General features: G+C 36.4%; 1 protein-coding gene across 12 annotated transcripts in view; it reads right to left on the bottom strand.

The window, feature by feature from the left end:
- LOC145256500 (soluble guanylate cyclase 88E-like) overlaps positions 1-12967 on the bottom strand; it is a 957444-nt gene that overhangs the window by 107844 nt on the left and 836633 nt on the right. For all 12 annotated transcript variants that reach the window (XM_080115458.1, XM_080115459.1, XM_080115465.1 and 9 more), the window contains 2 exons: positions 4058-4157; positions 2678-2807 (listed from right to left, as the gene is read on the bottom strand). In XM_080115458.1, the coding sequence (XP_079971584.1) occupies positions 2678-2807; positions 4058-4157 (230 nt within the window). The remainder of the gene's footprint in view (positions 1-2677; positions 2808-4057; positions 4158-12967) is intronic.

Genomic DNA, 12967 nt, shown 5'->3' with positions numbered 1-12967 from the left:
CAAATAGGTTGTGCGAGAATAAACTGCTCTATACCGGAGATAGAGCAACTATGTAGAGGGATGTACATCTATATATTTGCATTCATATGAAACACTTTCGGATTGAAAAAAGTGCCCAATATAATAGAGCAGCTCACTACAGCAATGTGTATCCGTATACGTGCGTTCGTATACAAATAGGTTGTGCGAGAATAAACTGCTCTATACCGGAGATAGAGCAGCTATGTAGAGGGTTGTACATCTATATATTTGCATTCATATGAAACAATTTCGGATTGAAAATAGTGCTCAAGATAATAGAGCAGCTTACTACAGCAATGTGTATCCGTATACGTGCGTTCGTATACAAATAGGTTGTGTGAGAATAAACTGCTCTATACCGGAGATAGAGCATCTATGTAGAGGGATGTACATCTATATATTTGCATTCATATGAAACAATTTCGGATTGAAAAAAGTGCTCAATATAATAGAGCAGCTTACTACAGCAATGTGCATCCGTATACGTGCGTTCGTATACGAATAGGTTGTGCAGGAATAAACTGCTCTATACCGGAGATAGAGCAGCTATGTAGAGGGATGTACATCTATATATTTGCATTCATATGAAACAATTTCGGATTGAAAAAAGTGCTCAATATAATAGAGCAGCTTACTATAGCAATGTGTATCCGTATACGTGCGTTCGTATACAAATAGGTTGTGCGAGAATAAACTGCTCTATACCGGAGATAGAGCAGCTATGTAGAGGGTTGTACATCTATATATTTGCATTCATATGAAAAGATTTCTGATTGAAAAAAGTGCTCAATATAATAGAGCAGCTTACTACAGCAATGTGTATCCGTATACGTGCGTTCGTATACAAATAGGTTGTGTGAGAATAAACTGCTCTATACCAGAGATAGAGCAGCTATGTAGAGGGATGTACATCTATATATTTGCATTCATATGAAACAATTTCGGATTGAAAAAAGTGCTCAATATAATAGAGCAGCTCACTATAGCAATGTGTATCCGTATACGTGCGTTCGTATACAAATAGGTTGTGCGAGAATAAACTGCTCTATACCGGAGATAGAGCAGCTATGTAAAGGGATGTACATCTATATATTTGCATTCATATGAAACAATTTCTGATTGAAAATAGTGCTCAAGATAATAGAGCAGCTTACTACAGCAATGTGTATCCGTATACGTGCGTTCGTATACAAATAGGTTGTGCGAGAATAAACTGCTCTATACCGGAGATAGAGCAGCTATGTAGAGGGATGTACATCTATATATTTGCATTCATATGAAACAATTTCTGATTGAAAGAAGTGCTCAATATAATAGAGCAGCTCACTACAGCAATGTGTATCCGTATACGTGCGTTCGTATACAAATAGGTTGTGTGAGAATAAACTGCTCTATACCAGAGATAGAGCAGCTATGTAGAGGGTTGTACATCTATATATTTGCATTCATATGAAACAATTTCGGATTGAAAAAAGTGCTCAATATAATAGAGCAGCTCACTACAGCAATGTGTATCCGTATACGTGCGTTCGTATACAAATAGGTTGTGCGAGAATAAACTGCTCTATACCGGAGATAGAGCAGCTATGTAGAGGGTTGTACATCTATATATTTGCATTCATATGAAACGATTTCTGATTGAAAAAAGTGCTCAATATAATAGAGCAGCTTACTACAGCAATGTGTATCCGTATACGTGCGTTCGTATACAAATAGGTTATCCGAGAATAAACTGCTCTATACCGGAGATAGAGCAGCTATGTAGAGGGATGTACATCTATATATTTGCATTCATATGAAAAGATTTCTGATTGAAAAAAGTGCTCAATATAATAGAGCAGCTTACTACAGCAATGTGTATCCGTATACGAGCGTTCGTATACAAATAGGTTGTGCGAGAATAAACTGCTCTATACCGGAGATAGAGCAGCTATGTAGAGGGATGTACATCTATATATTTGCATTCATATGAAACGATTTCTGATTGAAAAAAGTGCTCAATATAATAGAGCAGCTCACTACAGCAATGTGTATCCGTATACGTGCGTTCGTATACAAATAGGTTGTGCGAGAATAAACTGCTCTATACCGGAGATAGAGCAGCTATGTAGAGGGTTGTACATCTATATATTTGCATTCATATGAAACAATTTCGGATTGAAAAAAGTGCTCAATATAATAGAGCAGCTTACTACAGCAATGTGTATCCGTATACGTGCGTTCGTATACAAATAGGTTGTGCGAGAATAAACTGCTCTATACCGGAGATAGAGCAGCTATGTAGAGAGATGTACATCTATATATTTGCATTCATATGAAACAATTTCGGATTGAAAAAAGTGCTCAATATAATAGAGCAGCTTACTACAGCAATGTGTATCCGTATACGTGCGTTCGTATACAAATAGGTTGTGCGAGAATAAACTGCTCTATACCGGAGATAGAGCAGCTATGTAGAGGGATGTACATCTATATATTTGCATTCATATGAAACAATTTCTGATTGAAAAAAGTGCTCAATATAATAGAGCAGCTCACTACAGCAATGTGTATCCGTATACGTGCGTTCGTATACAAATAGGTTGTGCGAGAATAAACTGCTCTATACCGGAGATAGAGCAGCTATGCATAAAGAATGTGTGCGTCAAGTTGTTACCTGATCCAAAGCAAGTTTCAATTCTGCTGACTGTTGATGTCCCGCCAAAACCAAATCTCGACTGCAATCATGCATACTGAGATCATTAATGAACAGTCCAGTTTGAAACATGCCGTCCAAAGACTTCATTCTGAAATGATAGAAATAACACAAACTTATACAAAGTATTCACAAACAAAACATAAATTATGTAAATTGTTTTATTTTTAAAATGTTACCCCCACCTGTCGACGGAAATACAGGAATAGGGTTTTACATTGTGGCTTTTTTTTTTTTACATGCAGTTCACCACTTATCAAGGCCCAGGGGCCACTCGGGGATAAGGGTTATTGTGTGTACAGTAATCAATGGGATAGTGTAGTAATAGTATTGGAGAATTGATAAAGTGTCATTCCTTAAGGGGGCGGTTAATCAGGAATTTGTTTGTGTTGGACATTAAGACATCCAGGTTGAAGTCGGGAGGGAAACAGGCAAGCGGAACAGAGTTCCACAGGCGTGCAGTTCTAAGAAAGAAGCTTTGTTCATGGAATCTACGTTTTGATTTAGGCACAGATAAGGAGTGGCTTGTGAATTTCTTACGTGTATATATATATATATATATATATATATATATATATATATATATATATAGTTTTGATTCTTTTTAATAAGTTCCGTTTAGAAATATTATTAAAGTTGATTTATTTCATTTAATTTTTAATTTAATTTTTAATTTAATTTATTTTCTTTTGTTTTTTGATTGCTCAATATGTTGCATTTAAAACCGAAAGTAAGCTTATTTATTTAACCTATGAGAGTTATTTCCCATTTAAGCTATGAGAGTTATTTCCCATTTAAGCTATAAAACTTACTTCGCGTTTGATTTTCATAGACCAAGATGGATGAGTTTTATGCTTCGCTAAATACAACATGTGGTTCACTTTTCGTAACGAATTAAAATATTCGAAGTATCTTAAATAGTATTTGACTAATCGCGCCTCCGGCAATATGTTTCAATGGGGCGGCGTCAGATATATACAGCTAGTCTATTATAATAAAATCGAATTCCTGTCTGTATTTAATTTATTAATAGCTGACAACAGTTACGTTTAAAACCGGAAATAAACTTTTGTATTTAAAGTATGAGAGTTATTTCCTGTTTAAACAATCAGTTACTTGATGTTTGATTTTCATAGACCAAGATGGGTGTGTTTTATATTTCCTTAAATCCAACATGTGGTTACTTTTCGTAACAAGTTAGGTTCTTGAATAGTATGACTAATGCCCTTACGCAGCAATATGTTTCGACCGGGCAACGCCGGGTATATACAGCCGGTATTCTTTAAAAATTGAAAATAGTTTGCGCATAAAAGATGATCGCCAAAGAGGCTTAATACTTACACTGGAGTGCCGAGGAACATAAGGCAATCCCACTCCTTTATCAACATCATTTGGCCTTTTAAATACAAGTGGCTTTCGTTAGTATATTCAAGAAGATATTCTGAAAAATAGAATATAGATTGAATTAATACATTTCGTAGTTTGATATGCATTGATTTGTATATCAATGAGGCCTCGTGTCCAAAAAGACGTTATAAAAAACTAAAGTTTAGAAGGCAGGGAAGTCGAGTTCTTGGAACCGAACTGAACAGGTGGTAATGTAGAAAGTCGTACGAACGCTGACCATTTTTTAAAAATTTATTGCAAGCTATTTCGGCAAGAAATATAAAGTCGATGCAATCGAAACGAAAGTTGAACTTGTGAAAATTGAAAGCGTCGAGAAAGGGAAAGATTAAAGTTATTCGCATTGAACTTTGTGAAAATTGAAAGCGTCGAGAAAGGGAAAGATTAAAGTTATTCGCATTGAACTTTGTGAAAATTGAAAGCGTCGAGAAAGGGAAAGATTAAAGTTATTCGCATTGAACTTTGCGAAAATTGAAAGCGTCGAGAAATGAAAATATTACTCGATTTGCGTGGAAGAAAATTGAGAGCGTCGAGAAATAGAAATATTACATGATTCGAGTCAGACTTTTTCTAATCTTCGTCATATAATAGACAATTACAATTAGACTGACTTTTTGTGCTTGAGATGTTAGTAAAGTCTAGCGGTGTTTGAGAGGCTAGTAGTGTTTAGCGGTGCTTGAAAGGCTATTAATTTCTAGCAGTGTTTGAAGTTGATGTGGATGCCGATCTGGGCACGGGGTTATGAGATGATCCTTAAGGAATATGGGGGGATGTAGTTTGATATGCATATCAATGAGGCTTTGCCCCCAAAAGTCTTCATAAAAAGACTAAAGCCGAGAAGGCAGGGGAGTTGAGCTCTAGGAACCTAACAGAATGTAGAAAGTCGTACGAACGCTGACAACAATCCTTTTTTTTAATTTAACATTTATAAAAGACCCATATCCTGGAGTTGCCTGGGAAAATTGAGGAACCAAAGAAATCTTGCTCCCGTATCTGAAAACCCATATTGTAATAGTAGTTGATGCTATTTTAGGGCCAATTACAAGTTTATTTTATCGCTTCCATTTATTTTATTTATTAGTAACGTTTCAAATAAAGCCGACAATTATAAGCAGGAAAGAGAATTTGAATATTGAAAACGTACACATACTAACAGCGACGAAAACATTGCATATAAGTTATTAAAAGAGTGTTTTCTTTTTAGAGGCGCAAACTTTAAATTAAAATAAATCACAGAAAAATATTGTTATCATACGAATATATGGTTTATTCCAAAGATTAATTTCGGATTTATTATTAAAATACAATTCACAATTTAAATACAATTTAGAGAATATAGCCTCCGCGGTTCCCGCGTATATGGCGTAATCTAGAGGTTCAATTTTCACAAAACTTACGCATTAAATTAGGCTATAGTTTGACAATAACACGTCGAAGCTGGTATTCCAAGTGGTCTATTGTGTCTTGTTTATCAGCGTAAACATGAGGAAATAATCTAATGAAGCTAAATCGCATAAACAAGGTGAACAGTTGACGAGTTCATTTCGTAAAATTATTTGTTCATCAAATGTTTCCTTCAATAAATTAATCGTATCATTTGTAATTCGCTGCTCGGGTGTCAGTCTCTTCCTGTTGAATTGACAAAACAAGTTGAACTCAAAATAACCGATAGTTGCCAAATCTGCAACTAAAAAAAAAAAATAGAGTTGCTAATTTAAAGTTCGTCGCCTTTAAAAACACCCTATATTTTATATGTATACCGTGTTGTTCATTAATTTTATAAATAATAATGAGCCTTTCTGCGCTCCTGTCATTATCCGGCGCTAACCGGAAGTTTGATAAAAAGTATTTTGTAATTATTCAAATATTGTTGTTTCATACGTACAATGATTCTTGCATTTCTTTTCTATACTAAAACATGGTTTGATTAAAAATAAGTTGCCTGATTAATGCTCGTACCAATTTTAAAGAAAAATAGATTTCTTAATGACTGGAACCATTTTCACAGAAAATAATCTGCTACCCATCCAAGAAAAAAAAAAAAAAAGCAACAAGAACAAAAAAAAAAAAAAAAAAGAAAAAAAAATGACATAGTTAATGAAATAAAAGTTTAAAAACAAAATAAAAAAAAAGAAAAAAGAAAAAGAAAGTTACTCCCCCAGCAACACTGGCTAGGTACGATTTGTCAACGGTAAAAAAAAAAACAAAAACAAAACAAAACAAAACAAAAAAAAAAAAACAGAAAAAAAAACCAACAAACAAACAAACAGTATATACGCGTGTTTCTAAATCTTTTAGATGAAAATTGATCATTTATATTATTTGAATTCTTCGGGCTACTATTCTCATCTTGAATGTTATTTGCACAAAGTTTCGGTCAATGTAACCTCCGACCTTCTTTAGGGGTATTTTGTGAGCTCGGGAATCTTTCTGTTGAACTCGGGCGTAGTGGATAATGTACTTGGTCAAATCAGTTCGAAGTTACACTCTTCTGAAGGCTGAAGGTCAAATTCTCAGTGTGGGCGAAACTCAAAGTAAAATCGCGAATTACTTAGGAGTTGTGACATTTCATCTACATACACGTATTATTTGGATTTTCCGGACTACTGTGCTAATTTCGAGTGTTATTTTCGCAACGTTTCAGTCGATGTAACACTCCGACATTTTCAGGTGTATCTTGCCAAACTCTAGAATCTTTCTGTAAAACTCTGGAATCTACACACAATTTCGAATATTTAATCCACGGGATTAGCATATTCCGTATAGAAGTCCTAAATAATTCGAAATTGTATCACTGTACTATCAGGGAGACGCGACGTTGCCCGGGATTGAATGTTTATCAACGAATATTTCACACTCCTATATTTTTATTGTCATCGAGATTATTTTTTAATCAGATCGATTGATTGGCTGCTCTGGTTGGGGACCCATCCAGGTGCACCGGGAGGAAGCTTCACATGCCTCCCCTCTGTGACTTGGTTCACAATAAATTTTAATCTACATTACACTGTAGAAAACCTACTATTGATTTTATAAAATTATTTTTATATATAATGGTTTGCATTCAAGTTTAAAATGCAAGTCATGTATCATGCTTAAATTGTGCTCTAAACAGGAATATTCATTCTGTACTCGCCCCTGTCATATCAAAGAACTTATTTTTGAATTTATATGCCTGGCCTTGTTGTACGGCGATAAAGGCTTGACTTTAAGTTTAAAATGAAAAGGTAAACTTTGTGGTTTAAACAGAAACATTCATTCGAATGTAGTTAATATTGTAGTTAGTTGGAAAGCAGGAAAGCGGAACAGAGTTCCACAGGCGAGCAGTTCTAAGAAGAAAGCTTTGTTCATAAAATCTACATTTAGGTTTAGACACAGATAAAGAGTGGGGTGAATTATTGATAATAGTTTCAATTAGACGAATGCTTTTCATGAAAGTCAGGACAGGGGGGACCATAGACTGGAGCTCAGACGAGCACTTGCCATGAAAATAACGATAAAGCAGAGATAGGCTGGCAACGCCTCTTCTGTGGGAAAAGGTTGCAGGGAAGAGAAAAGAGCATCCCCACTAGGCTACGATTAGTCTATTTTGAACTCTGTCAAGGCAGGATAATGTGCTTCTAGTAGCTCCTGCTCAGATGTGGCTAGAGTACTCCATCCTTGGATGTACTTAGCTCTTATACAGGTAGAGAATTGTATCAGCAGTGAAATATCTACTGGAGCGGTAGAACAATCTCACCATTTTTCCGGCAGCCTTGGCAACAGATTTGATATACGTGTTCCATCTTAGATTACAGTAAAGGTCTAACCTAGAAGTTTATCAAAACACAGAGCCTCCCCAAGACGAGAGCAATTCATTTCGATTGATACCAGACGGGGATCAGAGCGTTGATGATAGAAAGTTTGGTTTTAGATGCATTAAAATTAACCAGCCACCTCTTTCTTCATTGCACGACGTGATCAAGATCAGAGAAGAGAGAATCATAGCGAACTTGTTCGTTTACGGCCTTTGAAGTGTTGCCATAGATAGTAGTGTCGGCAGCATAAATCTCTACAATTAAAATTAACCAGCCACCTCTTTCCCCATTGCACTCATTTCACAAAAATTGGAGGAATCCCGACGGGTTCCACTCGTTTGTACGAAACTAAATCAAACTAAATATAACCCATATTGTCAACCCTTACACGTAGAAGCTATGTTCCAAAATTTATAATGATCGGTTAGTTAGGCGATGAGTGAACACCGTGCAAATATACAGGGTGACTCCCCCCCAAAGCTAAATGGAGGCCATCTAGAACATATGCTGTAGAACTGAGAAAAAAGGCCAAATGTTACAGAGAGAGAGAGAGAGAGAGAGAGAGAGAGAGAGAGAGAGAGAGAGAGAGAGGTGAGTGAACGTGGAGTGTATACACGTTTACCAGAACCGAAGGTCAGCTGACCAGATTACGTATGAGTGACGTGGTCAGGTTGGCTAGATCTGGGAGATTTGATTTGGGCTTTGAAGAAGACGGACGGCTTTTCGTTGTCTCCCCCTCTTAACTGAGGAGGGGGGGAGACGAACGCTGACGTGTGTAGAAGAAGAACCCACACAGGCCGATTTCACTTCCACCTTCTGCAGGACCTCTGGGGAAAGTGAAATAAAAACTATAAAACCCATTCATCGTCTTGGAGTGATAAATCTTCGTCAAACAGGTATCAAGTCTCCCTCCAGGATGAGAAATTTCCAGATGGTCCAACATCGAAGAAGCAGAGGTAGGTTCTTAAAATGCATGTCACACACACGATTCCCTTTATGATAATCAAACACACAACCATTTATATTAGAGACAATCATACGCACACGGAATCCGTTTATGTTATACACCAAACGTAAATGGTGCCCCTCGATGAAGAACCCTATGTAACACAAAAACCCTAGTGTTTTGATGTGATGTTTTGAATATAATAAACTAGTTATGACCAAAGTTTCATTTCATTTGGACAAAACACTAAGAATTAGAATTGGTGCCCGTTTTTTGGGGGGTCACCCTGTATAAACATTTAGACATGCATAATTGTTTATGGGTAGAGATTAGTGCGGACTCTGGCGAAACATATTTTTTGACAGAGGATGCACACTACATTAATAAATACGATACTGCCAAGTCTGCCACAAAGAAAGTAGACTCCCTTTATCTTACACTTGCCAATATGCAATACTATTCGCCGATGCATGGAGTAGGTTTGCTACATTTGAAATGATGCAACAACGACTAACCTCTCCCTTCTTTGACAGGGGGGAAAATAAGAATTTCTAACTTAATATGTCTCGTACTGTCTGCCAAGCTTCAGCCTCTGTCGCATCATCGTCATGTTGCATCTCTGTGCCCGTTTTACAATTAGTTCCACAAAATGTGCTCCAATGAACTTATTGCACTTGAACCAACTTTTCAATCTAAATACTCTTGACTTTCAGGACTAGCAACAACTTCCCACCCCTTTACTGTAGAAGTACCTAGATACTGGAATAGTTTTTTTAATTTTTAATAGCTTATTTTCTGATGCTACTTCCCTTTGAAATTTGCTCCATGTTTCCTAGACAGCACCAACAGGGAGGTGACGGTGGCCCAGTGGTTAACAACGTGGCCTGATAATCTGTGTGTGCCAAGTTCGATCCTAGTTCATTCCACAGAAACACTGTCACTTAAGGACGTTGGCGACCATCAGGTGGTCTCTCCCACAAGTACTTGATATCCTCCCGGAAAAAATTCTTAATAGAAAGATATCGGGAAAATGAATACCAACAAAAATCATCACAAAAGATGGTGCTCCTCTTCGTCCTTTTCTGCAACAGCATGCAGATATTTAAATGAATTGTGAACAAAAAATTTGCAACCCGGTTGTCTCCTATAAAACGTTTTCCCAGGTTACGATGTGGAATACGATGTTTTTCGACCCATGGTTACGATATTTTCCCCGCCTTACGGTGTCCTTTATAAAGTTTTTTTTTATTATATACATGTGTATTATATACTGTACTGTAATTTGTTACTAACTTTTCTTGCCGTATCTCGGGCTTCTACTGTATATTGCATTGACGCAACTTAGGAATACCGCTCCACGTTTTAACATTAAATCTGGACGTATGTTTCACGCCGATGGCTGTCTGGTTCTAATCATGTTTTATGTAATGTTTACCTTTACGGCCGTAATACATTCAAACATGCAATTTGATTGGATCGTCCGAGATAAGCTACGTTCATCTTGTTTAGTAACAGGGGATGCCAGGTGCTGTAAGTAATCCCCCCCTCTCTCTCTCTCTCTCTCTTTCTCACGTGGAATGCCGGGTGACTAAAAGATGCGGAGGAAGGACCAGGAAAGGAATCACTACATCCTCTTACTGATTAAAAAAAAAAAAGCAAAGAAAAGAATTTTTTTTTACATGGAAGTCACCACTTATCAAGGCCAGGAGGCCACTCGGGGATAAGGGTTATTGCGTGTACAGTAATCAATGTGACAATATCGTAGTAATCGTTAGTAATGGAGATCTGATAAAGCGTCTTACTTAAGGGGGCGGTTTATTTGGAATTTGTTTATGTTGGTCTTGAAGACATCCAAGTTGTAGTCAGGTAGGAAACAGGCAAACTTTTAAATGCATCGCTTTGTACAACGGAAAATATCCGCAAATAATTTATGAGGATGGAAAGATTAAGAGGTGAGTGATTTATACACACCAGAGAGCAGTTGAAAAAAAAAGGCGACTTGCTTTCACCCAGACTCTAGGAAAGCCACAGTTTTTATTTTTCAAAAAGAAACCACTGTTTATTTTTCAAAAAGAAACCACTGTTTATTGAATTTCATACGAAGGTACTTGATGTATTTGGGAGTGTTCTTACGTAGGTTTCGTATCAGAATGTGCCTGATAAGTATTGAAAATCGAGTATCGAAACAATCCGATTAAAGAACGAAGTCCGATTGTGACAAAAGTTAACACTTTTATACAACCTAACATCACAAGTGCATTTGAGAAGTTTTATCACCGCACAAGCAGAAAGGCATAACCTTATAAAATCAACTTTAAATTCTTTTATAAGACAGAGCGCGTTCGAAATGAATTCTTCTTTTTGGAGAACAATTTAACCATGATACTTAACTTTTGTACGGTTAACATTAATTCAAGTGATTATAAAAAAATCATAGATTCATCAGTTGGTTCTTTGACAAGACAGGTGCGCGTTCGAAATAAGTGTTTCTGATTAAGTTTGGTACAGATGGGACATAGTCTCTTAAAGATAGATGATATGGTTGAGGGCAAGAATAAAAACGGAAAAATACAAAATAAATTACAACAATGCTACCACTTTACTTTTATTCATAATACACACATGAAACTCTAGCCCCCTTCAAAGTAATCTCCTCCGACTGTAATGCACTTGTACCGTTCCAATCCCTTTTTAGAAGGCCCCATTGAAGTCCTCTTGTGTGGTGAGCGTGTCAATGACAATTGTCACAGTCTCTTTAATCTCCCCAATTGTCTCATAACGAATTATTCTTTGGGCTTTAGACAATAACCCAAAGTCACAAGGAACAAGGTCTGGACTATAGGAAGGGTAAGGAACTATCTTAATGACCATCTTAGTCAAATAAGCTGATCTTTACTGAGCACTCTTAGGACAAACTTTGTGACAATCTTCCGCATTTTCAGTTCCTCGCGAATAATTGCGTGTACAGTTCCCACACTGACATCAAATTTTGCACTTATTGTCTCTATAGACACGTGACAGCCCTTATCCATGAAATCAACTCTGGTATTCTGTCTCATTTACTCCTCCCACACCTCTCATCATCCCTCAAAGACTCCCTGCCTTTCTTAAATCTCTTATGCAATTCAAAAACTGATGCTCGGTTTATGCAAGATGGTCTAAAAACAGTCTAAAGGATTCCATACGTTTCTGTGGCAATTTCTCCAAGTTTAAATCAGAATTTTATAGCATATCGTGCTTCTAAAGTGTCCTTACGTCCAGATGACAATTAACCAGCTTTGACAATCAAGCTTTAGTATGGTGTATTTCAATACCTGCTGTAGCTGTTCATTTGAAGATGAAATGATAAAAATTCGTCAGTCATCTTATAAGACAAATAAAAATAACATATTGAATTTTCAAGAGTTTACAACAATTTAAATGTGTGTACAAAAACGTCTGGACATTTATTGAAGACGCCTCCTAAATTACAACACCGATAGTAGTAGTAGTAGTAGTAGTAGTAGTAATAATAATAATAATAATAATAATAATAATCCAGCGAGAAATCAATGGTAAGAGGCTCTTGCGATGATGCAGATTCATTTGCAAATGCTATCGAAGGAGGCACAGAGAGCTGTACGTCTGGGGAGACTTGTTGTCACTCAGCTTCCAGAGAACACTACAGGTTTCCAATCAGATCGTTTTTTGACTTGTGTGAAAGCTCCATGTGAGCCAATAATAATAATAATGATAATAATAATAATAATAATAATAATAATAATAATAATAATAATAATAATAATAATAATAAAACCCTGCCCACTCTACTGCATTTCTTTGTTTCAAATTGCTCAGCAAATCTATATGCACTAAAAGATATTTTTCTATTATTAACCTTCCTCTTGTATCTAACCTCCACTTGCAAGTCAAGCTTTTCGAAAAAGAATACTTATATACTTCTTCGATCCCTTTATAGAGGTACAGAATTTAAATACAGTTTTAAATATAATGGGCTGAAGTCTTTCGAGAGCTCTTTCAGCTATCATCTCATCAGGAGAAAATCGATTGCGTAAAAAAAATAATACTATGTCGAAAGTAAAGAATTCTGATGGGGAACTATTG

This window comes from Euprymna scolopes, chromosome 32 (assembly GCF_053919585.1).
Source record: "Euprymna scolopes isolate OS-2025 chromosome 32, ASM5391958v1, whole genome shotgun sequence".
NCBI lineage: Eukaryota > Metazoa > Mollusca > Cephalopoda > Sepiida > Sepiolidae > Euprymna > Euprymna scolopes.
Note: the sequence above shows the minus strand (reverse complement) of the source record. Positions and strands in the feature narration are given on the sequence as shown.